Raw genomic sequence first — 25,238 nt, 5'->3', positions numbered from 1 at the left:
TGACGCGACAGCGGTAGCGGAGTGCAAGCAGCAATAGCGAGCAGCGCGCTTGCCAGGTAGAGATGAGCAAGGAATGAATCGGGTGCAGTTCGTCTGCGGCGACGCGGCGCAATTTTTTTTGTGTTGCGTGGGCTGTGGGTGATGATGATGGAAGAACTTTGAGGCTGTATTCGGTCGGTCGGTCGGTCGGACAGGAAAGGCGAGGACTGCGGACGGGACTGGGCTGCTGGCTGGGCTGGGACGGAAAGTGCGCTGGCCGCTGGCACTGGGAACGCACTGGGGGGCAGGAGGCAATGCGCGTGATTCCCAGGCAAGTTCCATTGGTTCAGCAGCCAGTGCCAGTTTGCCCGCTCCACACTTTGCCTAACTCAACCTTACCACTTTGCTCATACTCCTCGTCCTCTTCCTGCCCAGTGGTTCCCGCACTAACTGAAGTGGGCCCCTGGTGTCCAGCGCACGTACCATCCTCAGTTATTGGGGGCTTGCGTCAACTTGCGGCTGCTCGTTTAATTATCTCCTTTCGGTAGGCGCTCGTCTGAGGAATTGCCGCCAAGTGGGGGGCGGTCAATGACTAATCACCGAGCAAGATGCTGGGGCGAAGCCTCGTCACTTGTCAATGAGAGCCACTTCAGGCTCCAGCAAACTACTAAACTGCAGAGTCGAGGTAGCGGAAAGAGAGTGCGGCACCTTCGAGGTCCCTGCAGATGCCTCGCGGCAATCGGCTGACTGTGTTTTCTCCCTGCCATGTTAGACACGTTTTAAGTTTAAACTTTAGTCCCGTCCTTCTCTGCCTCGCCCAGCTTTCAGTTCCGTTGAACTGCTCATGTGGGACCAAAATTGATCGTATGCACACACGAACCCAGCTTCTCTCCATCTGTTCCCAATTTTATCCGCTTGTTGATCAGTGAGAGCGGTTTCATATGCCGGGAATGTTGGTTATCTGATGTGGATTTGTATCAGCATTCCCCATTATCCCTTTCCCAAGCAGCAAAAAAGCATCTGATGTCGGCGCCACCGTTCACTACGAGTCGGCTGGAAACCCATTCAAATAACATCTCCAGCCGCCTCCCGTGCGATCAAAGTTCTCGTAGTGACATGTGAGGACTGTAGCGCTGAAACATCATCAGAATTACATCACAGGCTATATCAGAATAACCAGAGTCACATTTGATGCTCCATGTCTGAGAACAGCTCCCAAAAAACGATCAGCCCAGCTAAAGCTTGGTTACTCCCGTGCAGATCGTCCCAGAAGCTCGAGCCACATTGCTGGGGCTTAAGAAAGCAGGGCTCTCTTGCCTGGAATTCGAAACCTAATCATGCAGGGATCCCGCCCTACAAATACCCATCTTGCTCAACATCACATTTCCAATCCCCGCTTTCAGAGCATCTGGCGCCACCACGACAAAGCAACGTCGCGAAACATCTGTTCGGTATTTACCTGTCGAACTCTGTTGTCGATAAACTTTTTGGCTATTGTTTTAGTCCTTCAGCCAGCCCAGAGCAGGCACGGCCCATAATCGATCGGGGTGCGTTCAGCTTCCCCAAGAAGGCTTGCGCACGACGCAGCTTGAGCAGCCGAAGACACCGTCTTTTCTGTTCACTGGACAACCTTGAGATATAGCCGATGGTCCAGATAAAAGACAAAGCACAACGACGTTATAGAAAGCTTTGTTGCGACAACCTTTGCCTAGGAATTGGACATATCAACTCCGTGGATGGCGTTGTGTCTTCATCGAGTCCCGTATTTGAAGTAGGGTGACAGTTCCCACGTCATGTGCTTACAGGGCTGCTTGATGATTTTCCTGTAGATTGGGGATAGCTTTCTTTTTTTAAAGGCCTTTTGGGTCGTGTCGAAGGTGATTACCAGCTTGAGCCAATCTTGGCAACGTTAGCTATTTTGGTCAATCTAGCGCTGCAAGCTGCGCATCTGCGTATTCGGTCACTACACAAAGCCACAGGAAATAAGAGACTAGAACATGCGTTCCTTTATTCACAAAGGGTGGCATACGCAATGAGTTGGAGGGGACAAAAATGGCGGCTATCGTCGTAATAAGCAAGTCGGCGCACACATCATGATGTGCTGAAAGACGGTACGACTCTCGAACTAGTGGTTGAGATCGCAACGGTTGGGCCGGTGGTCGCCTTATCTTTCTCAGCCGCGGTAGCTTTCAAAGCTAGTCCGATGATATCTGATGGGACAAAGGAACAGCGCGCCTCAACGTATTTAAACGGGAAGCTGCAGTTTCATATTTTTAAGTTCTTCCGATATTCCCGGATCGGCGGCGTGCTGCTCACAGCGCATATGCTAGCTTCACACAAACAACCTGCCTGTCCAGCTGTCATCTCCCCAATCTTACCGGAATCATGCATCAGCCACGCACGAAACATGCAGCATACGAGTATCATGACAAGGCGCTCGAAACGATAAGACTATTGAGACCTTGCGCGGAAACCCTGCTATAATTAGACGGCAGATAATACGGACGACAGCGCCTTGCATGATCTTTACCGTGCTTCGTTTCTGCATCCAATATCGACAAGGCGTGCTATAACACGCTTTCACAGTAGTGAGATGATTGTCAATCTCTGCCAGGGTCGTACGCAGATTGACCAAGGAAGACGTCTCCACTCTAGCGCCGAAGCCAAGAAGCATCATTGGGGCCCTAGCAAGGAATAACGAACCTCGACGGGCCGGAGAGCTACTGGCGAGGCCGCGACGGGGAGATTTCCCATTGAGGTGATGCCGTGATCCTTTGCCACGCCGCAGACCGCGTCTGAGCAAACAAGTCCCCCCCACCCTTTTGACGTTTGGTATGGGAGTGAATGGTCAGCAACGAATTCTCGACTTAGCTAGCATGTTATCTCTCTGCGGTTTTCTTGGACATGAAAGGGGATGGGAGGCGCTGGAGCCCCCCATTCGTGCCTATTTGATTCCGGGCTAGCGGGCATCATGCATATTGGGCTATGTACGAAGATGCCCAGTTTTCTCGCCCAGGACCTCTGGTTCGTGCGAGTGGACAAAACGAGCAGATACGATATGGCCGCTTGGGGCGACGCAGAGATGCCTGCTTCAACGTCCTTGATAGACCCTGCTGAACGAGGTAGACTGGCCCCCTTACTTGACATATCGATGTGTTTTACCTGTGCGTCATTGCCCGTCGAGTCTGTCACGACGTACTCTTCCTACGGGTACATGCAGCATGGCGGGTTGTGGAATGAACCGGAACATTTTGTCATGGCAAGGTTGCGACATGGCATAGTTATTGATAGAGCACCCCCATGTGTTGATCGGGATGTTCCACCGGCCGATCAATCAGTGTAGACTTCCACCCACCCCCTGAGACTCGGTTGTTAGCTCGGTTCAGCTTGCGTGTGGCGGCGTGTCGCCCGTCTCCGGCATAACGGCAAGCCCATCCACTCCAACCCTAGCCTCACGGTTCGTTCTTTTGAACCGTCTCTGAGATGATGGGTTTACAGGATTTCCATCGATCTCGTTAGCGAATTCCTGTACGCCAGAATCGCTAGTTATTGGCGGACCGCCTGTGTCAGTGAGAGCTGCGGTGCTCTGTTTAGTTTCCCGAGAAGCTAGGCTTCTTCCAAATACAAGGTGACGGTGCTAGGACATGAGGCTGAATCTCCCTTGGGGAGTGCTGACATCGGTCTTGATTGCTTGGAGGGTTCGGGAACCGCAGGGGCAGTACTTCACAGACACAATCAGCGACTTCTCCCAGCCCTGAATGAGACGCCATTCCACCGGCACAGGGATCTGAGAGATAAAAGAAGAAAAAAGCAAAGGGTTATCTTGCGTCGCTCATGCAACGGTACGCTGCATGGAGGAGGCTATCTTTGCCAAACGGGCAGTGATAGCATTGTAAACTATTGATCAGCTCGGGACACCATCGTGAGGATCATAGGTAACGTTTCCAGCCAAAAAAGGCCCAATCCGGTATTCCCAAGGCCAGGCTGCCAGGGTTAGGACAGCTGAAATCATCTCAATTCGACCTGGGCCTTACCTGCACTATGCTGTTTCTCACCTTTTTCAGGTGACCGGACCCCATTGACTTTGTCTGCTTTTGGTTCAAGTGACTAGGTGATATGCAAGAGTGTGTATGCGTTCTAAGAATGCAGGCAGCAGGCGCGCGGCGGGCAGGCTCCTTGAGCGGTCGGGAATTTTAAAAGAGGCAGGTGATGCGGTGTGCAAGGTGTACACATGTCGGCGAATTTGGCCCATGCCCGCTTCTTGGGTATGCCTAGGAGTTACGGCAATTGAAACGGTGCGTCTGTCTGTCGAAATGAATGGCTCGAAATGAAGGCCTGAGGAAATATTGGCACATCCCAGTCGAAATATGATGAGGTATGTTCCGGGGGGAGGGGCAAGCGGGAAGAGTCTCTGATAGTTGGGGTTGGAATATGTAGTTTGTACTATAGTAATACGGATGAGAGCTCGAACCAAGATTAGTTTGATCCGTCCTTCTTGGCGTCAGGAACGGGGTTGGATTGGGATAAAGAATGCCTCCGTCCAAGGAGGAGGTTGTCAGACACGAGGCCTAGCTGGCCTGATTCTGCACTGACAATTTGTCGTACTCTCGGCGTGGTACATGCTTGCTGTCATCATGTAGCGACAAGGTTGGCCCTGAGTCGTAGAGGTGCCTCAGCGGCCCATACGTGAGGCGAATAAGGCAGGAACAGCAGCTAATGCTATGCAGTAGGCTTGGCCCATGTGTACAAGCAAGATACCAGAGTGTGTTGCAAAAGCTGGCAAGTGCTCTACGTACACATCTTAACTGCAGGACCTTCGGATCACATGGAATAAGGCAAGCAGGCAAGATTACACCAAGGACATTCCTTCCCTCGTCGTAATCGCCTGGCTAGTAGATGACAGTCTCCAGTCATTCGATCACCAACCTTCTTTTCCATCCCAACCTCTACCTTACATATCCGCCTCCACCATACGGAGGTCTATCCACCAAACCACACACCTTATTACACAGCGAATCATTAACCCCCTTGCACAGGCAAGCTCTGGACAAGGGCACAATCTTACATACATGTTGCCCTCCCTGTGCCGCCTAAACAACTGCCACGATATCCACAGGGGGGAAAAGCAAGGAACAGGAAGCCATGCCCTCGATCATCAGCGGTTATCACATCTGCCAGTGTGTCTCTCTCGAGTGGGGGTTATCCTGAGACTTCGCTAGGCGTTGCCGTTATCATGGGAGCTGTATCGCCTTTGCCTCTTTGGGGCAAAGGATCCTCACGGTCAGAAGAAACGAGACGTCGGCGACTGATTCATACGCACCACATTGCCGTGGATTCTGCTTTCGTGGAATGAGTCTCCGTGTGGTTGATGTATACTAAGGTAGTGCGAGGAGTTGCCGAGTGGCGCTAATGACGAGCACAATGAAAGTGAAAAGGGCAGACGAACCGGCCTTCTACTACGGATGGCAGTGACAGCAGCTTACTGCGTCGCCCCCGCCGTTGCTATGGTTGGCTTTGTGAACAAAAGGCCCATTGTCAAAACGGCAGGCTAATGGATGCAAGTCTTTACTCTACTAAGCCTAGCCGGCGGCTGCGAATGGGTGGTGGAAGAACGGGAGAGGAGACAGAGACTAGGAGGGGGGCACATCAGCACACCACCAATTCGTCAATTCATCGTCGGCATCGTCAAGCGGCCCTGGTTCCCCTGAAGCGGGTCAGCTTTTTGGTTCAGAGCCCCTGCCCAGTGCGGCTGGGCTGGAGCACTCATGCCAAGCGGCATCCCCCAAGGGAAGCCAACAAACACAGACGCCCACCGCTGCAGCTGTTCGGGCCCTGAAAAAAGCCCGCGCAGGCCGTGCTGATGATCTGGTATTGGTACTTGGGCGCTGTCTAGCGGTTCGTCTCCTCACTGGCGCTGTCGAATTTCAACCAAAACTTTTCTTCTAGAAACGCGACCACAACGCTCGTGCTGTCGCTAGCGCATCCCTGCCGCAAGGTACCGCTACCTAACCTGAATACGAGGCCCGTTTGGCATAGTTGATGGCAGAGAAAAGAAAAAGACGAAAAGGGAAAAAAAAAAAAACGCTTTGCTCGTTGACGGGTCCAAAAAAGGCCTACCAAGCAATCACCAGCAGTTAACAAGACGTTCCATGGACCGCTGCAGATGTGATTTGCTGTATAAGAAGGACTGAAGCTGATGCTCGAGGCCGTATCACACACTCTGACTATGGTACGAGACGAGGCGAGACCGGATCTGCTACCAGTCAACCAGCTTGATGGGGATCATTGAAGCCTCGTCATACCCGTCTTGTTCTGGTCCGTCCAGGTTCCTTTACGCAATACTCAGCTTTCAGTACCGTCTGCCACACCATGGACTAGTAGCTTTCCCCTCCCGCAGGCTCCGCCCGTTTGGCTTCAATCAGATGCGAGTCGTCGACAGCCGCTATCAAAGGCAGCTTTCAGGCCTTCAACGTACGATCCAGGCATGTCACGATCTAGACCACCGACTGTGATGACGAAGGCCCAACGGTGTCGCTGACCCTACGTCGCGCTGCCTCCGAACCAGAAGAGCGAAAGTGACGGCGGCGGCATTTTCCCACGTTGTGCTTTTTCTGCCCTAGTCAAGAGTGAGAGAGTTTGAAGGCTGGACTTCGCCGTAGTTGCCAAGAAAAGAAGTATTGGGGGCCTGGGAGCCAGAAGCTGCAGAGAAAACGAGCCAGCTGCACGTCGTCCTGGACCCTCGCCCAGCAATTATCCCAATCCACGTCCTCCATGCACCCATCTGCACCTATCCCATCCCATACCCCATCCTATCCCGACCTATCCTAACCTACTGTCACCACCCCCCTTGCCCATGCACTCACTCCCATGTCTCCCAAGACACCCACCATGCAAAGTGCTGCCACGCCTTAAAGGAACCAGGCCTCCCGAACCCAGCTTCTGTTCTGGGCAGTCTGGTGTTCCTTACTCCTCTCGCCCATCGACCCGCTCTCTCTTATTAGATCCTTTCCCTCCACGCCGCAGGCAGTCTTACCTAAGGCTGTAATAATTAGACTGACTGCATCCCTCCCCATCTTGTCCGACTTGTAAACCGCCCTTCTACCCTCTTGCTTCAGCTTGCCGACGACGCCCGTCCGTCCACCTGCCAGTCACAAGCACGAGCCATCGTCCGTAACGACGGCTGTAAGTGAACGGACGACTTTTGCCAGACCGACATATTCTGACCTCAGAGCCCCCAGAGCTGGGACCGTGTCTGTGGTGCGGATACCATCCGAGTTTCACCTGTGCCGCCTGAGTGTAGCCCAGACCATCCGGCCGGGCTTGACTTATACGACATCCCGCCCGTTGGAAGCGACAGTGCACGTCAACCGCCCTTTAATTATAACCTCGTCTCCCACCCACACCAACCCGATTTACTTGTTCTTCTCCAGCAGCACGCCATTTCGATAACCTAGGTACGCAAGTTGCTCCACGTATACCGAGCTGTCGATACAGAGAAACATGTCGGTCTTCTCTCTCATTAAGAGGTCGCGGCAGCAAGCCAAGGAGCACAACCAGAAGCAAGCGGACAAGGCTAAGGAGGCCCCCAAGCAAGCGTATCGACACGTCCCTACCCACGCCGCCGTTGACGCCCTTTCTGGAGCGCCATCGAGTTGGAAACATGATGACCGGCCCAGAATCATCGAACAGAACCGCAGGAGAAGTGCAATGGCCGCCAGTGGTCTAGGCCACCATAGGATGCCTGGGCCTAGTCTACCTCGCGTTTCCAGCAGCCTCTCTCATGTCACCTACCCTTCATCTGATGCCAGCCCCGCTGGACAGATGCCTAGAGCTTACAGCTACAGCGGGGTTCCGCCTCCAATGCCTTGGGAAAATCGAAACAAGAACCCTTCTCTCTATTCTGTCCCTGACGCTAGCCGCATCTCATTGAAGGGCAAGGAGCTTGACAGATCATACGAGTCCGGCCGCAACAGCCCGACCTCGATCAAAGGTGACCTTTTATATACACACAAACCCCGGTTGGAAAACTGAAACTAACTAACGCGGTACAGCTGGATCTCCCGTCGGTAGCTCAAGCCAGTCGACGAGCTCTCAAGAGGACCTTGAAATGAAGCCCTCACGGCACACATCCATGCCCCCTCATTCTGCCGGCTCATCCGAAGCCCCTCGCAACGCCGCTATTGCTATCCACGCTCATCGTCTTCATCCCAGCTCCCGTCGGGCTTCAGACGCTTCTGACAGAGCGGACTTCTCGCCTAAGAACCTTCAGCCTTCACCACCAAGTGATAAGTCCAGGCCACCGCCGTCGACGCGTGGCTTCAACTCCATCCCCCCCGTTACATCCCTGCCGCCAATGCATTTCGGTAACACCTTGAATGGGCAACCACCTAATATGCCTCTGGCTTCCTCATCTGCCTCGACCCGTTCGTCTGCACAGGGATCCTTCTCCTCCTTTAACTTCAATGTCAACAACGCGCCCTTCTCCGCTCCTATGTCCGGCAGATCATCCGCCGCCACCACCCCTGCAGCATGCGTGACACCCGAGCCTGTTTACGAGTCTCTTGAGGAAGAAGAAGAAGCTTCTGCTTACACGTATGCTCCGGCCTCCACTACCGCACCATCCGCGATGAAGCAAAAGGATCGCCGTGGCATCTCAAAGTCCAAGGTCACCCGCTTCACTGAACTGGAGACGATCGACTCTCACACGGAGCAGATTGCCATACCCAGCGTTGCGTATGAACAGGCCTGCAGGGACACCACTCCACCCCAGGTCTCCCACAATGCCATCAGTAAAGCTGCTGTTGTGGAAATGGTGACTGCTGCTCCTGCCGAAGTGACCTCGGCGCAAAAGCAGGGGAAGCGGTTGTCGAAGCAGCCTGGCTCCAAGGTGGCTAAGAAGAGCCGTTGGTCAATAAAGAGTTCTGCCGTTGCAGTCTAACTGTACCCTGAGCAGCGCGCCAAAACCTCAAGCATCCAACGGGCCATTGGACGAGTTCACAATCACTCCGAGACGAGTCGCAACAGCATCTTGAGTGTAACATTTTACTACCAATCTAGTACAAGGATCGGGCTATTGTGATTGAATCACCACTAAGCAACATTTGGAACACCCCGCAAAGAAAACGGAACCGCTTCATTTCTTGCGATATTCGACTGGCGTTTGCTGCCGCCGGACTTCAGCAACGCTTGCTTCACAAAAACGAAAATAACAAACAGGACTGGAAATCTCTTCAGGCTCGACTTTCAGGTGGACACAACCATCAACTACCTTTTTTAACGACCATATCATGACCAAATCTATACTGGCTGGGATTTATAGACATATTTTTCCATTAACTTTTTTTTATTATATTCTTCTCAGTATCAGGGGGCGTGGCCCGATGAACAAATACCTAGGCTTCTCGGTGGTATAACTACTACCCATCTGTGTGTTTTTTATCCCCTTTTTTTCTTGCTGTTAGTCAGTCTGATGTTGGTCTGTCGTCTCATCCCTCCGCCGGCAAACTTGAGGTGGGGGAAATGTAAGAGACGATCAGGTGGGACACGACAGGGAAAGAAAAAGCAAAAAAACCAGTTCATAACGGCATGTGCTCTCTCCCTTTCTTGCTTGAGTGACGTTTTTCTCGCCAAAATCCCATGGTACATGTCCTGCCCTTTCGGAAGCATTGTGTGACGAGACAGGTTGTCCCTACAAAAGTGAAAGACAATCATCAGGAACATGGGCTGGCATGTTGGCTGCCTGGACTCCTGGAGGAGGTAAGGCAGGGTCTCAGATGGCACGGTCATGGTGCACGACGGTCAAGTCAGCATCACAGACTAGAAGAACACGACTTCTTAGTTAAACCCCCTCTCTCATCGCCGCTCCCCCTGTCCATCGATGAGCGCCACACGGGAAACTCGGTTGGTTAGGTGTTCGTCTTGCTTGGCTGGATTGGTGTTTGTGGGACAGACGACGCGCTTGTTGTTAGTTACCTAGTTCCGGCGCAATCCAGGAACAGACCCCCCCGCTCTTGTTCCTCCTCATCCTCCTCGCCCACTTTCGTTGTCGTCAAATCGAATTTTGGAAAAATCGCATTGGCCGTCCGATGGTTGGGCCCGGGTTTGAACGCCGCGTTAGCGGTAGCTTTTACTTACGAACCTGGACGTCGGTACATCCGTCCATTGGGATCTTCGCGACTATCGGGCTCCCGGCACGCTTGTCAACATGCCAGAAAATATGACGAGAATTGGGCGCTATTTTGTTGCGACTAAGTAACCTTGATGTCTAAAATGGGAAATGGTTGAGATCGACAGGGGACCAGGATCGGTTTGGGTCTAGATCTTTTGGTCTTTCTGTTTTCTATACTCCGTACCCCCCCTCTTCAATTGATACCCTGTCTCCACCGGACGTGACTTGCACGGGATGTGTTGTGGGCAAGCCGGTCCAGCGAGAAGCCAGGAGCAAGCCCACGAGGCTCCTGACGTTTGGACACCCCCATGCGCGGGCCGTTTCGAGGTGTGGGTGTGGCGTGGATGGGTCAACTCAGGTTTATCGAGTGGTTTGCATGGCGCCTACGACGAAAGGAGAAAAAAAACTAGCTATTGGAGGGGGGCGGGCGGGACGTATCCGCCAGCTCCCTCTTCTTCAGGTGGGTGTGCAAGACTGGCTGAGGCTATCCTGGTTCGGTGGCTTCCGATGTCCTTGTTCAGCTTGTCGTCTTCGCAGTCGCTATCGCTTCTCCTCCTCCTCCTAGAGTGAACTTTTTTTGTGTTCCATGTAGGTGTCAGTCAGCAACTCCTCGGCCGAATATGCATGCAGGGCCTTTGAGAAATATTGGCTGATAGCGGAGGATTGTGCAGCGCATGCATATGCGGGTGCCACCTCAAGACCGTTCGCCCTGCCTCTTTGCCCTCTGGTTTTTCCCCCCTTTCCAACTGTTGGTGCTTCACTTCCACCGAGGCATGCCCACATATTGATTGGTTTCAAGGGCTAGTCGATGGTTTCCAGCTGGATGTTGGCAGCCTTGGCTTTCCTGTTAGCGTCGCCAATGTAAACAGTTGGGCACGTGGATAAAGATGCTCGAGAGGAGAGAAGAGCTTTGCTTTTCCTTTGTTCCCAGCTTAATTAGTCTATGGCTGAATCTGGCAGAGCAGTGTCCATTGAATGCTGGGGGTAGTGGTCGGAATAGGTTTGCACTGCAATTTCCACACGCACACACACACACATTCGTATAGATAAGGATTGTTTGGTGGCTTGCGGGACCAGTTGAGTGGCTGTGGAGAGTTAAAGTTCGGGCGGCGTTTGCTGAGGCTTCTCTCCCAAAAGTCACAAATTGGCCTGGGTGCCCCCTCGCCGTGGCTTATCACATCAGCCATGATTGGGCAAAGTTCGATGAAAAAGAGACGGACCACGTGTGAGCGAGTTGTGTATTGATCGTACAGGAGGCCGGTAATATTGGTGGTTCACTGAGAGTTTATTCTTGCCTGAGCTTATTGCGAGTGGGTGTGAAGACGTGAACCGTAGCGACTCGTCTTAGATGGCTTACGTGCTGCGCAAGGGGACTGCAACATAAACGTTGAGCATTGGCAAGCTCTGAAATGGCCGTTGCTAATACCATTGGCCGTAATGACCAGAATGGAAATTGTCAGCATCTGCCCCTAAGTAGACAATCTGCAGGCCTGGGTACTTTACCCGAGCACTGTAAAAAGCCAACGTGGCGGTTACGCATATCTGTTCATGGACGCCAATGACATGCTCCAAGGCCAAATAACTATATGCAAGGTTGTCAGATTGTTGTATTGGAACAATGGCGACCAAGGCAATCTATCTGGTCTTACGAAGGAGGCTGGCCATTGCGTAGCCGGTACCTTTGATGTCACTTCTCGGATGGTAGTTGAGCCACTCTGCCGGAACAGAGTTGCTGGAATGTGGGATGCGCGGGCCGCACCTCGGCATCGTATTGTCTTAAATCGGATACTGACAGGACATGGGAGTTTGACTCGGCTATGGCAACGTCGACTCCATGGTACCCGCCGATCCTAGGCGATCATTTGGACAAGGCGGGAAGTTGAGGTGTGTCCCACAGGACATGGTCTTCGAGAGCTCTCGATCACAGAGTTATGGCAATCGCATTGTTTTTCAATATCTGGCGGCTGGCTGCATGGTGGGACGGTCTGAGGTAGCTATAGGCATCAGAATATTCGATGCAGCATGCTGCATACCGAAATTCAGCTGTTGGGTTGTCATTGGAATAAAAGGTGGCAGTTTTAGAGTATTTGCTTGGCGTAGAGTTATGCTGAAGAAAAGCTGCCTTAGTGAATCCAGCTGGCTGGCGCCAAATTGTGCTCCTGTCGACGTCGATCTTTTCCCCCTGAAGAATGCAATTCATGGCAATCGCATTCACAGAGCTACATACAGAGACCCATCTGAAATTTGTACAAAGGACAGGCCTGCCCACTAATGCAAGGCTACCTGTCCCCCACAAGCCGAAAATAGAAGGCAATTCCCAGCGTCCCGCAGGGGACTTACCCCTCCGCGCACTACCCCAAGGTCCAATTGGCCAGCCTCGTTAAGCCACAAAAGGGGGGCTGCTACGAGCTGGAAGCTGTTCCGCATTACGTATCCCAGAACGGGGGATGCTGAGGTGCACCGCGTCCATCTCATCGTCTCTAATCTGAGCTGCAACTGCGGCAGTCGCAGTGTTTCTTTTTTTCCTTTTCCTTCTTTCTTTCTTCTCAAGCATACAACGAACACGTTTTACGTTTCTTCGCTCTATTTCGCCAGCTAGCAACATTCTCAACGACTGCCAGGGCAATTCGTGTCCTTGGTGAGAATTGTCGCGGAGCAATGGACAACATAACTCGAGCATCGTGGCCAACTCTTGGCGTCGCGTTGCTGGTCCTAGCAGCCATCGGACTTCTGGCTGTAAGTCCTGTCTTTTATCTTTATAGGCAGTTCCAGACTATGCTTCAATCCTTTCTTATAAGGCCAATTGGCGCTGACAAGCTCATGAATTACAGGTCTTTGTCACCCTCCATCTTGTTGCACCCAAGCCCCGCGCCGTACTGCCCTCAGAGAAAGTCTACTTTACCTCGTCCACATCCGGCAAGCCGATCAAAGTGACGGCGCCTTGTTGGTTCGATCGCTGGTTTGCCGAGCGCCGTGTTTCCGAAGCTCGCGCCCACCTCACCGACCCTCGCGATGTCCCAGACTCGGGCGCAACCATTGACCCCGCCGATGTACGCCTGACTGTTGTTCTCCCGGCCTATAATGAAGCAACCCGTATCCTTCCCACCCTTGAGGAAGCAGTGGAATACTTGGACTCCAACTTTGGCCGCCCCTCGTCCACAAAGACTGGCAGTAAGCCCCTGGTCAGTCCAACAGCCCCGCGTCGCCGTACCAAGAACCCGCCCTCCGAGGTCCTTTCCGGTTACGAGATCATCATTGTCGACGACGGAAGCAAGGACAGCACCGTGGACGTCTGCCTCGACTTCGCCCAGAAGCAGGGCCTGCACGATATTCTCCGCGTCGTCAAGCTCGAACGCAACCGCGGCAAGGGCGGCGCCGTCACCCACGGCTTCCGCCACGCTCGCGGTGAGTACGTGCTCTTCGCGGATGCTGATGGCGCCACAAAGTTCAGCGACCTCGGCCGTCTGATCCAGGGCTGTGAGGAGGTTGTCGACGGATCACATCGTGGCGTTGCTATTGGCAGCCGCGCCCATCTCGTAGGCAGCGAGGCCGTCGTCAAGGTAGGCCGTCTATTCCATCGCCACTGTTGGCTGACTATACTAACGTTTATCAGCGTTCCGCCCTTCGGAACTTTCTCATGCGATCTTTCCACCTCGTCCTGATGATCCTTACTCCACCCGCCACTTCTCGTCTTCGCGACACTCAATGCGGCTTCAAGCTCTTCACCCGCGCTGCCCTCCCACATATTGTCCCATACATGCACACGGAGGGCTGGATCTTTGACATTGAAATGCTACTTCTTGCCGAGTCGGCACCTCCCGCACCGGTACTTGGAGAAGACGGTAGTGTTATTGGCACCAGCCCAGGTATTCGCGTTGCCGAGGTGCCGGTTGACTGGCATGAGGTCCCTGGGAGCAAGCTAAGCGTCATCTCGGACAGTATTAAGATGGCCATTGGGCTCGCCGTACTAAGGGGTAGTTGGATGATGGGCGTCTACCGCCGAAGACTGACATAGAGAGACATCTCCGGCTGTCTATTCTTTTTTTTTTTCTTTTTTCTTTCTTTGTTGATCTTGCATCGAGGAGCCAGGGTGGAATACCTGACATGTTTACTTCGTCAAAAAAGTATAGCTCAAAATTTAGATGCAGCCGGCACTGTAGCTGCACGGGAATGAACAGGACCAATGGATTTCTTTCTGAATGTATAACAGTGAGTGTTTATATGTCTACATCCCAAAACTTGTATAGCCAAGAATTTTCGTTCCACTTTGATCCCTTGCTTCCAAGTAATGCTGAGCAGCGAGGCATTGTTGGCCCAGTTGGTACTCCAAGTTGAACACACCGGAACAAGTGAGTAGACAAACGCGCGCTTTCACGACTGCAATGCGCTCTGTGGGTGCTCTAGTAGGAAGCAAAACAACGGGCCCGATTCTATGCCATGTTGACAACGGTGGATGAAGCTGTTCTGGCTTCGCAAAGGTTGGCCCCCTGGCCAGCCACGTGGTTGGTGCATGGCGTGCCTTACAAAGGCTTTCTTCCCTATGGGACGGGTGCAAGTGAATATTTTGATGTGGCGGTTGGTGGTGGTGGTTGAGCGTGTAAGTGGCTTGGTCTCAGAGGAGGGCGGCGCGGCCTTGACTTTTGATCAGGGAATTCGTCCAATTCTAGGAGAAGCAATCTTGGCTGCCGATCCCTGAGTGGCTTTCCTGGAGCGCCATCGATGGTGGTTGTAAATGCGCTGCTACAACTGTAAACATTTCTCGCATGCGGTGAGCTTTCTATATCACACCGCTTCTTCATAACAGCTCACTTGGCTTGGCAAGTACGGGCAAGAATGAGCATCGAGCGCGAATAAGTGCATGGCCAAGACGTAAAGACAGAAGACTCTAGGCAAGCGCCTCACACGACGGTATTCGTCACGGATCCTTCTTTCTTTTTCTTAAATGTAAAGATATTAGTATTACTATATAGCGTGATATTCCCGTACCGACGCCCATTGATCCAATGATCCGCTTCCGTCCCAGAATATGCGTCGCATGCGTGTTGCGTAATATATACAGCCGAAGTCCTCCTGACAGAAGACCGGGGAATAAACTCTTTATGGTCTTTCTTAATTCATCACTCGTCTACCCAACGCCGCTCGCTCGTATCTAAACATGTCTCATGCTTGTGTAACATGCTCTATCTAAGCTCACGCCACATGACGGGCAAGAAGACGACACTTGCCCTCCAGAGGATGAGAATGCCGTCAATAAGCGCCAGAGGCGCCTTAAGGAAACCAAAGATGCTACCACCCACAATCTCACAGGCATTAACCCAGATGGCCAGGAACGCAACGCTGAAGAAGTGGTAGGCTAGCCTGAACGGCTGGTGGATGAGGCCACCCATGAGCGCCATAGGCTCGGCGGCGTGGCCCCGGTTGAAGTAGGCGAAGCAGCCCTTCTGAAGAGCCCGCAATTGGCGGTCATTGGCGGCGAAAAGAGCGTACAAGGCCATAGCCAGCACGTTGATGATGGAGGTCAAGCTCTTGCGGCGCCAGTGGAATTCCTTCAAGACGTTGTCCATGGCCTTGTAGTCGGCGAGATCAGGAACACGCGAGGGCTGAAGAAGATCCGCCAGGATGACGCAGTCGTTGAACGCAACGGTCATGCCACCGCCCGTCAGGGGATGGCGCATATTCAGAGCGTCGCCGAGAATAAGCATGCCCTTGGCCGTCTGGCGCGTAGGGGGCAGATATGAGTTGGGCATTGAGCGTGGGATCTTGCCATCAGCCAGGGCGGCTTCAAAGCAGGGGCGCATTGCGGGCGGCAACGTCGGCAGGACGCAGTTCTTGATGTAACCGCGAACACCACCAGCGGCGGGCGAGGCCTCAGGGATGTTGGCAGGCACATCGATAAGGGCGCGAGTCTCGTGGGTACCAATCTGGTACAGAAGAATGGGGAAGGCGTTGCCAATGACGACATGGCCGTAGCCGGGGGATGGCATGGGCGCGTCAATGAGCTCAAGAGCGTAAAACTTGGACTTGACCTCGGGCGCCTTGGGGAGGTACTCCTTACGGAACTTGGAGGCGTAGCCGTCAGCGATGATAGTCAATTGACCAAAGAAGTAGTCATCCTTCTTCTCGCCAGTCTCGGCATTCGTCGTCTTGGATCTGACACCCAGAACAGTATCTTTGTCGTCGCCGCGGATCGTAGAAGTGACTTCGGTCTCGAAAATCGTGATATTCTCCTGCCTCTGGCAGGCCCTGCGGAGGTTCATGATAAAGCGACCGTGGTGAAAGCACTTGCCCTCCTTCTGCTTCGCGCTGGTAGCTTGTTCGGTGCTGGAGGCCGGGATCATGCGGCCATTCTCATCGAACGAGGGGTAAGGGATGTCGACTCCCACGCCGTGGAAGCTGACTTTGTAGCCGTAGCACGCCACAGCATCGATACCCTCGAGGGTATCGGCCAGACCAAGTTGGCGCAGGGCGACAATGCCGCCGGGCTGCATCAGCTCGCCGACAATGCGGTCGGGCTCCTTCATCCACCTCTCGAGCAGAATAACGCTTCTTCCCTGCTGGGCCAGGGCGTAAGCGATACCGCAACCAAAAACGCCAGCGCCGACGACGACGACATCGGCCTCATGGTACTTGCTGCGCCGCTCAGCACGGGCTTCAGCAGCTGCTGTTGGACTTTCGATCATTGTCGTTATCGAAGGGGATCAGTTTGACTTTGGGAGGTTGGTGTTGAAGCCAAGAAGGTGAATGGGGTCGTAGTGTCGTCCAGCGAAATCGTTGGTTCTTGCAAAGTGTATGACGCCTTGATAGGGGTCCAGGAAGTTGAAAGTCGCAGTTTGGCCCTAGGAGGCTGCTGTTGGGGATGCGCTCAGAAACGGTTGAGTGAGGGTTGACCTTAGGCGAAGAGGGAGGGGGAGGGGAAGAGGAAGTTGAGAACTGTTGCTGCGATCGGGTTTTATGAAGATCGGGGTGAATTAAAGTGCCCGCCGGTTGTAATTGTCGTTCGTCTGGCCTCGAACGATAGGAAAGGCAGATCAGAAGAAAAAAAAGAAGCGTGATGAGTGGACAATTTCAGGCTCCTGGGGCCCCTGCAGCGTGATTGACCCTTGCTGGGGGTAGTTGCTGCTAGTGGTAAGAGTGGCTACTAGTAACTTGGCAGGCTCTGGGATCTTCTTTTTAGGCGGGACAAGTAGCTGGACAGCAAGAAACAGCCCGGGAGGTACGGGACACTACGTTTCAGCAGGTTTGTTGCTCTTGTTGGCGAACCCCTGAAAGTCGAGAGGGAAAAAAAAATAGGCCGGCGGGGGTCAAAGATGATGTTTTGGTGCCGTCAAGAGCTTACAGAGGATCCAAAAAATTACACAAGGCGATCTCAGCGACAAGTCGTGCCATAGCGGCTTCCGCCGTTGGTGACCAGCCAATTGAGGACCACCAATTGGTGCCCACACACCGCTTCATTCACGTGTCGAACGACGGTCATGCGTAATAGATTGTCGCTCGGCCCAACCATCAGGCACTCTTCCCTGACGATGCTCTCTGCCTGTATGTTTTTTTTGACGGGCGACCGTTTGCTTGATCCCCCAGATCTGCGTTGCGTCTGGAGCCTCTTTCCGGACTGCTCAACAGGGCCCCAGCATTCTTAGAGTCAAGCAACAACACCTGAATAAGGTGATGCCCCTCCCCCCAAGGCTGCACCGGTGTTGACCAACCAATAAGCGGTACCTGAATCACACCTCTTCAGCTTTCAGGTACACCATCTTTTTCTGGCTGTCACCAGATGCTCGACGTGAGATCCATCCCGAAAATGAGGGGCGGACGACGTTGCTGTGGTACGCAAAAAGGGGCGATGCTCCAGCGCCACTTTCAATGGCAACCAATCACGACTACTCTTTTGAGCTACCGGAGTAGCACCACTAGCCATTCACAACTCCACGAGGTACTTGTTGTATTCGTCAATTGACGCCTCTCAGCATGTGAAAGTCTTGCTCTCTGACCCAATTTGCCCCCATATCAGCCTGGAGTCTTCGAGTCCATCTCCGAAAATGCCCGGCGTTCATCCGGAATCAACATCAGCCCACCTACCACTCTCGAAAGAATGCAAAGCAACCAGACGGCGCAGGTGCCAATAACCAATAGCCACAAACTCTGTCCTTACATCTGGGCTTTGCGTGCCCCAACCGTGCGTAGATTGACAAGGTGCCAAGCGCTTCATGTTTGACTAGTCTCCAGAGGACCGGAACCCATACAGGTGTTATGCCTACATGCACTCGACCGGCGACTTCTAACTGGGCTTGAGCCGGCGAGTTGTATTTCGGGTTTCACCATGACAAAACTACACAAAATCAACGGGATCTGAAGACTTGGCGCAGCACATCTAGAATGTCTATTTCTGGTTTTGGTGTTTGAGGAACTGTTTGGACCACTTCTCATAGCCGTCCAACATCTGCTGCGTGATGCCCTTTGGAACCGACTGGATCGCAGCCACGATATCTTGCATGCAAACCTGGGCCTGCTCCGCGTCAGGTCCGTTCGCACCGCTATCCAGGGCCTTCTTGAGAGCAGGCTCCGTAGCCACGTTGACAATTTGCTTGATTTCGGCTCCAGAGAAGCCCTCTGACAGTCGCGAGAGCTCTGCCAAGTCGACGTCTGCCGCCGTCGGCAACTTGCGGAGGTACAGTTTGAAGACGGCCTCGCGCCCGGCGTCGTCTGGCGGACCGACGTACACAATGCGGTCGAAGCGTCCGGGGCGCAACAATGCTGGGTCCATAGCCTCTGGCCGGTTCGTAGCTGCCAGAATGAGAACGCCTGATAGGGCCTCGAAGCCATCCATCTCAGTGAGGAGCGTCGTAAGCATGTTGACGGAGCCCTGGCTTTTAGCGCCGCTGCCTGTACGCTGGCCGCCAATCGAATCGATCTCGTCGAAGAAAATGATGCTGGGACTGGCGGCGCGGGCGCGCTCAAAGAGCTGACGGACGGCGCGTTCCGACTCTCCCACGTACATGTTGAGGAGTTCGGCACCCTTGACGGCGAAGAAGTTGAATCCAGATTCGGTGGCCATGGCCTGCGCCGAAAGGGTCTTGGAGCAGCCAGGCGGGCCGTAGAGAAGGAGACCCTTGGGCGGAGTCAGGATCAACTTCTGAACGGAGGGGTTGCTCGTTGTTGTGAGAGTGATCATGTTGCGCAGGGCCTCCTTGAGGCTTTCCTGACCGCCCACGTCCTGCCAGTGAATCGTCGGGGGCTTGAGGTTGACGTCGTGCATGGCTGTCGGTTTTGTGCACCGCAGCGCCTGTTCCAAATCGTCCCTGGTGAGTTTCGGTCTCTCCATCGACTCGTCGTCAAAGCCATTGCCGTCGGGGTCCAGTCGTTCTGCTGATAATCTCTTCGCATTCCCAATGAGTCTGCACAAGTCATTTGCGTTGTAAGCGTGTGTCTGTTGCGACAGTCTGCCCAGCATAGCATCCTGAATCTCTGGCTGAACGGGGATATCGAGCGCCTTGAGGATTTCCAGCCGTCCTTCTGCGTTGGGTATTGAGAGAGGGATGTTGAGCTCAAATCTGGTACTCTTCTGCAGTTCGGGAGGCACGTCCGTCATGTAGTCCAAGCAAGTCGCTACGACGACAACCTTAGGGAGCATATCATCCCTGAAAGCGTCTTCGGCCAGCTGGTCGAGCTGCTGACCCAGCCTGTGAATGATGGCGGTGGAATTGGCCCTGTCCTTGCCGATTAAGGCTTGTAGGCCGTCAATGAGAATGATACTGGGCTGTTGGGAACGAGCTTGCTTGAAGACCTCCTCGACAGTTGACGATTTGTCGTTTTCTTCAATCTTGAACACCCTGCCCCACCCAGTCGCCGCGATGCGGTTGAGGATATACGACTTGCCAGTGCCGCGTCCGCCATGGATTACAATGCCGCAGGACTCGTGCTGTCCCTGGTAGAAAAACTTGGCATTAAATCCGCGAAGGAAGCTTCTCAACCTCTTCTCTTCGGCATGAAGTCCAGGAATTCCCTTTACGTCGAGCCTCGTGACCTCTCGTACCTCCTGAACAGGCTCCTCTTCTTCGCCATAGGTTATGTTTGGTACCGTTGAAACGGTAAACTTTGCAACATTGTCTATTTGGCCGTCGACAGAGGTAATCTTGAAAATTTGCTTAGCGCCTGGTGCTACACACTCAAACTTCATACCGGGGAAGACATGTTCAGCACGTCCTAGACAACGTCAATATCAAGTCCTTAGAATGGTTCGGTCTTTGTGTGACTGACCCAGGTAAAACCGGATTACTCCAATCCAGGCGCCCTCCCAAGAGGTAATCTCAGCCATTTCCTTCTCTGTTGTAGTAACAGGGAAAATAGTGACAGCTTCAGCATCGGGAACTGCTGTCTTCTCATGCATTGTTATTGTGAGATGGTCCCCGAGCTCAAACCCACAGGCTTCGCGGTACGCTTCGCTCATGAGCACAATGTTGGGGCTGATGTTCTTGTCCGATAACGTCCAAAGCGCAGCTTCTCTGACGGTGGTTGACTTGCTGTCATCTTGACTGACCCTGGTCACGATACAACGTCTTCCGTTGTCAATACTTCCGGTAAGTTGGATAAGTGAATCTCGGTTGACATAAATACGAGACGCTCCTTTGAGAGTCGACTTCTCAAGGGTCTTATCAAAAGGCGCCAGAGGGCGAACCTTTCCTTCAATAGTCTTGGCCATGGTGGATTTTCACCAAGCCTGAGCTCGGGTGTATCTGCGTGACGTCTCTTGGATAATTCTGGAGAATGTTAGATATTTGATTTGAGGATGCTCTTAGATGTGTGCGAACTGAGAGACTGCAACGCTGAGCGAGTGGGGCTAAGCCTGATTATATGTGAAATTTTGCAATAAGACCTCTTGCTGCCTCTTTCTATTGTTTGATCATGTGTAGAGCTGAGGTTTATGAATGTCCTTCCGTAGAACCCCTTTCTACCATTGTAAGTTGTGTGATCTCGCGCCAACGGCGCAAGGCAAAAAACAAAAAAAAAGTCCGATGGTGCCCGAGAAAACCCTTCATTGCGAGTACGACTTGAAATATGTATGGAGCAAAGCACGCGGGGAGACTGCAACAACTCAAAAAATGCTTTCGAAAAGGATTCTGTCTTACATGTACAAGAGCACCGGATGATTTAGCCCTTCAGTTCTTTCAAGATCTCTTCACAGGTTTTTTTCTGACCTGAAGTGTGCTCGTTGTCAATGAGCGAGTCTCCCTCGTCGTGTAAGTGCTCGTAGAAATGTGAAAAATTCAAGTTCCCTAACAATTTTAGTTCAACCAGCCCCACCACAGCTAAAAGATACATCCGAAAAAGTACCTCTACCAGCACTGTATCGCGAAAGTCCAAGAGCTTCAAACTTCCTCTCACCTTTCCAAAAGCCCCCTCTCTGACAACCGCCAGTGCCCTCGTGGAGCAGCCGAAAACGACCGCCGCCTGAAATAATTTCAATTTAGTTACCTGCACCGGCGGCAGCTCCTCTCCAGATCCATGCAATGGGCTGACCTGCGAGGGCTGAGCAGCTCGACCCGAAGAGTTGCACGGATGACCACGACGACAGCGACCCGACGACAGCTCCCGCTGCTGCTCCCATTACTACGTACCCCAGTCTCGTCGTCGCGATGGTCAGGAGGAAACAATCGGGCGTTCTGGACGGGTCCCCGGGCCCTTGCCGGCGATAAAGGAAAAAGAAACAAGAAGAAGGACAACTCGCCGTCGATATTCGAAGAGATATTCCCAGACGAGGACACTTCGTCCTTCCCTTACCGGCGACGCCCGGACAATGAGTACCAGATTAGTCGGCAGCCCACCCGCGACGACAAGAAGAATGAACCTGTAGACAATGATGCAGACAAGGTCCGCTTCGTCACCTCAATCCACGTCGACAAGTCTGAGGCAAGCGTGTACAGAGCGGCCCAAAAAGCCGCCAAGAAGGAGGCCTACTTCAATAAAAAGCAGCAGGCAATTTCCCAGATTCCGGATCTCCTGCTGCCCACGCCAAAGGGAGACTGGGGCAAATCTGGACAAGTCGCGTCGAAGAAGGAGGGGCCGTCCCTCTTTGACGAGCTGTTCAAGAGCGAAGATCCCCCAAAGATAGCCAAAGATGGAGAGCAGGTAGTCGAGAGCAGGTCTGTCAATCACCGTGACTTGCAAGCCTGGATAGACTCCCTCGTCAAAGAAGACGGGGTCAGTGAGACGGACAGGGAACGGCCCGCGATGCTCATCCTCTCTAATGCCAGTACCAATCTTTCCGAGAGCGACTTCTACCGTGTGGGACCGCAGGGCCAGCATCTGGATGGCTGGAGTGCATCCATCAGCAAGGGTAAATACATTCTGTACCCCCTTCATACTTTTACCGCTGCTAACGCGACTGTAGTAATGCAAGCCTACGACTACAACAGCCTCCAACCGCTAGGCCGGTACTTCATCCTCTTTGACTCCCACGCCGCCGCAGCATCCTACCAGAAAGAAGCCCAGCGCCGCCACAGTCTCGCCCGCCGCGCCCAGCAATCATCCGTTCTCGGCCCTGCTCAACCGAACGCGGACCAGGTCTTCACGCTTCTGCCCCCGACCAGAGCACCGCTGAGCCTGCACCTTTACAAGGTCAACAAGGCGACCGAAGCACGCCTTGAGACCTTCAGCATCCAGGGACTGCTGAGCATGACCCCCGACCCACCCCCGCGCGCCTGCTCTCAGGTGATTCTTTCACTCGAGGGCGGCACGCTGGACCAACGCTCCTTGTCACAGTGGATCCGGCGTGATGCGCGAGAGAGGAACCTGGGCTGGCCAGTGCAACACCTGCGCCCCTATTTTCCGCCAAAGGTAGACCAGAAGCGTGCGGCGTTTGCCGACGAGACGGAGGATGCCCCGGAGAACTACGAGTGGGACGAAGACACGGCACCGACGATAGTGCCCAGCCAGGGTGTCAAGGATTCCTTGGATGACACGGCCAGGTCGGCGCTGTTTGTGCTGTCGTTCCCGGATGTCCACGAAGCGCGACGATTCGTACGGGCGTGGCATAGGAAGGAGCTCGTCCGGCCACGAGGCCAGAATGTGTTGGTGAGCACCCACTTGGTTTGGTAAAGTGGAAAGGGGAGGGAAAAAAAAAGACAATACCCTGTACAAAATCCATGTAACAATATTTAATACCCGGCATACATATGTCAAAATCTAAACATTTCACTCTGGGAGGACTAGCGAGCTCCATCGCTTAGGATTACGACGGAAAAGGGATGTTTGGAAAAAAAAAGAAGGATGTATTAGACAAACCCAAAATAGAAAACCGAAACTCCAGACCAGATATTTGCTCTCTAGGGGTAGTGACGAAAGGCGTTGTCGGCAACAAAAAACCACATGACAAAAAAACCACACAGCAACTCTCTTTCCGGGAAATGGAAAGAAAAAAGGGGACATAGGTGGGGGGAAAGTGTGTCGGCCGTTTTACACCTTCTCAGCCTCGGGCTCACCCGCCTGCCGGTCCTACTGCGAAACCCCATATTTGCGCAGGTTTACCCCAAGTCCCATTTCCCTCGCCGGAACAATCATGGGCCTGCTGCTAGGTCCCCCCTTCCTTTGCTTCCTCTCTCCGATAACACTCTCTGTGGCCGTCAGGTTCCTCTAGGCCGTCGTACCAAGCAATGCCCGGCTCTACCTCTTCTTCCATAACTCCCGCAGTCCCCGACAACGTTACCCAGCAGTGGTGGTGGCGGCGGCGGCAGCGCAGAAATCGACCAAAGTATCAAAATCTTGCTTCAGAAAAACAACATGAATCAAGCGCCCATCTAACAGCATTTTCCGCCGGCGCTGCCTTGCTCGCCAACGTTAACGCCCGAGGCGGCGGGCTGCTCGTTCTTCTGGTTGTCAATTAGGCGCTTCTTGATATCGGCAGCAAGCGAATAAAAGGCCTTGTCGATGTTGATGTTGCTCTTGGCCGAGACCTCGAGGAAGGGAATGCCGAGCTCATCGGCGAGCTGCTGACCTCGCTCGGTCGAAACGACGCGCTTCTCCTCCCAGTCGCACTTGTTGCCGATGAGAATCTTGTTGACGCCCTCGGTGGCGTGCTGCTCGACGTTTGCGAACCAGGTGCGGATGTCTAAGGACTGCCTGTTAGTCTTCACATTCGAGGGTGTGTGTAGTCCGTCGGCCGCTCTCATCTGGAGTGGTATGCGGTGTAGATGACCAGGCCGAGTTGCGGTGTAGAGAGGTGATCTAAGCAAGGAAGGACGACATACTGTTAAATGACCGCTCATCGGTGACGTCGTAGACAAGGAGGATGCCCATGGCACCGCGGTAGTAGGCGGTGGTGATGGTACGGAAGCGCTCCTGACCGGCGGTGTCCCAAATCTGAAGCTTGACACGCTTGCCGTCGAGCTCGATGGTGCGGATCTTGAAGTCGATGCCGATGGTCGTAATGAAGGACGGCGTGAACGAGTCTTCGCTGAAGCGCAGCAGGCAGCAGGACTTGCCTACGCCCGAGTCGCCGATCAGCAGCAGCTTAATCTGGCGAGCTTGTTAGCGATATGTGAACAGATGTCATGTTTGCCCTGTATTTCGTCGATGACCGTAAAGCCGACTCAAGAGGTAGTTTGGAAAACGGCGATGCACAGGAAAACGAGTATCAAAGGAAGGGCGAAAGGGTGCGAGGAGGGGCAAAGCATTCGACACGTACAAGGAAGTCGTAGTTGCGGTTGTTGGACATTTTGGCGGCGGATGGTCAGGGACTGAACCGAGGGGGCCGATTTGAGGGGGGGGGAACGGGATTCTTGTCGGGCGACGTGGGCAGCGGAGCGAGTCGTGGTTGTCGGCGTGTGGGAAGAGGTTGTCGCGATGTGTCGTCGGATCGGGGAAACAGGGGAATTCGATTGGGATGAGGCAGGAAATCGGCTTGGGTAGTCTGTCGTGTAGTAGTAGCGTATGTAGGTACGCAGTAATGGGCTGCAGACGAGGAGAGGCACTGCTGTACAGTCCACTTTACTGTGAGGGCGGGAGGCAGGGACGTAGCGTCGAATCGCTACACTTGCCTTCGGGAAGAGTGGGCGCCTATCGTCTGGGGTAAGACACTGGGCCCGGCTTCTTGCTTGAC

At 53.5% G+C, this 25,238-nt stretch overlaps 6 protein-coding genes across 6 annotated transcripts; 3 read left to right on the top strand and 3 right to left on the bottom strand.

Moving 5' to 3' along the window:
- Positions 1-7,479: 7,479 nt before the first annotated feature.
- On the top strand, positions 7,480-8,917 carry CTRU02_202203 (uncharacterized protein; the record flags this gene model as incomplete). The annotated part of the gene is made up of 2 exons (XM_036719611.1): positions 7,480-7,969; positions 8,031-8,917. The coding sequence occupies 2 exons, from the start codon at positions 7,480-7,482 to the stop codon at positions 8,915-8,917; spliced, it is 1,377 nt and encodes a 458-aa protein (XP_036588313.1).
- Positions 8,918-12,805: 3,888 nt separating this feature from the next.
- On the top strand, positions 12,806-14,162 carry CTRU02_202200 (putative glycosyl transferase family 2; the record flags this gene model as incomplete). Its single annotated transcript, XM_036719608.1, has 3 exons — positions 12,806-12,883; positions 12,979-13,707; positions 13,761-14,162. The coding sequence occupies 3 exons, from the start codon at positions 12,806-12,808 to the stop codon at positions 14,160-14,162; spliced, it is 1,209 nt and encodes a 402-aa protein (XP_036588312.1).
- Positions 14,163-15,327: 1,165 nt separating this feature from the next.
- On the bottom strand, positions 15,328-16,827 carry CTRU02_202202 (squalene epoxidase; the record flags this gene model as incomplete). Its single annotated transcript, XM_036719610.1, has 1 exon — positions 15,328-16,827. The coding sequence occupies one exon, from the start codon at positions 16,825-16,827 to the stop codon at positions 15,328-15,330; it is 1,500 nt and encodes a 499-aa protein (XP_036588311.1).
- A 1,697-nt stretch (positions 16,828-18,524) lies between these two features.
- Positions 18,525-20,843, bottom strand: CTRU02_202201 (ATPase family 2 protein; the record flags this gene model as incomplete). The annotated part of the gene is made up of 2 exons (XM_036719609.1): positions 18,525-20,347; positions 20,378-20,843. 2 exons carry the CDS (start codon positions 20,841-20,843, stop codon positions 18,525-18,527), a joined length of 2,289 nt encoding a protein of 762 aa, XP_036588310.1.
- Positions 20,844-21,700: 857 nt separating this feature from the next.
- On the top strand, positions 21,701-23,239 carry CTRU02_202199 (uncharacterized protein; the record flags this gene model as incomplete). Its single annotated transcript, XM_070204001.1, has 1 exon — positions 21,701-23,239. The coding sequence occupies one exon, from the start codon at positions 21,701-21,703 to the stop codon at positions 23,237-23,239; it is 1,539 nt and encodes a 512-aa protein (XP_070062583.1).
- A 698-nt stretch (positions 23,240-23,937) lies between these two features.
- On the bottom strand, positions 23,938-24,854 carry CTRU02_202198 (Ras-like protein Rab-8A; the record flags this gene model as incomplete). The annotated part of the gene is made up of 3 exons (XM_036719606.1): positions 23,938-24,248; positions 24,388-24,655; positions 24,825-24,854. The coding sequence occupies 3 exons, from the start codon at positions 24,852-24,854 to the stop codon at positions 23,938-23,940; spliced, it is 609 nt and encodes a 202-aa protein (XP_036588308.1).
- Positions 24,855-25,238: the final 384 nt, after the last annotated feature.

This window comes from Colletotrichum truncatum (assembly GCF_014235925.2).
Source record: "Colletotrichum truncatum strain CMES1059 chromosome Unknown Contig_0001, whole genome shotgun sequence".
Lineage (NCBI taxonomy): Eukaryota > Fungi > Ascomycota > Sordariomycetes > Glomerellales > Glomerellaceae > Colletotrichum > Colletotrichum truncatum.
This window is presented reverse-complemented; position numbering and strand designations above follow the sequence as displayed.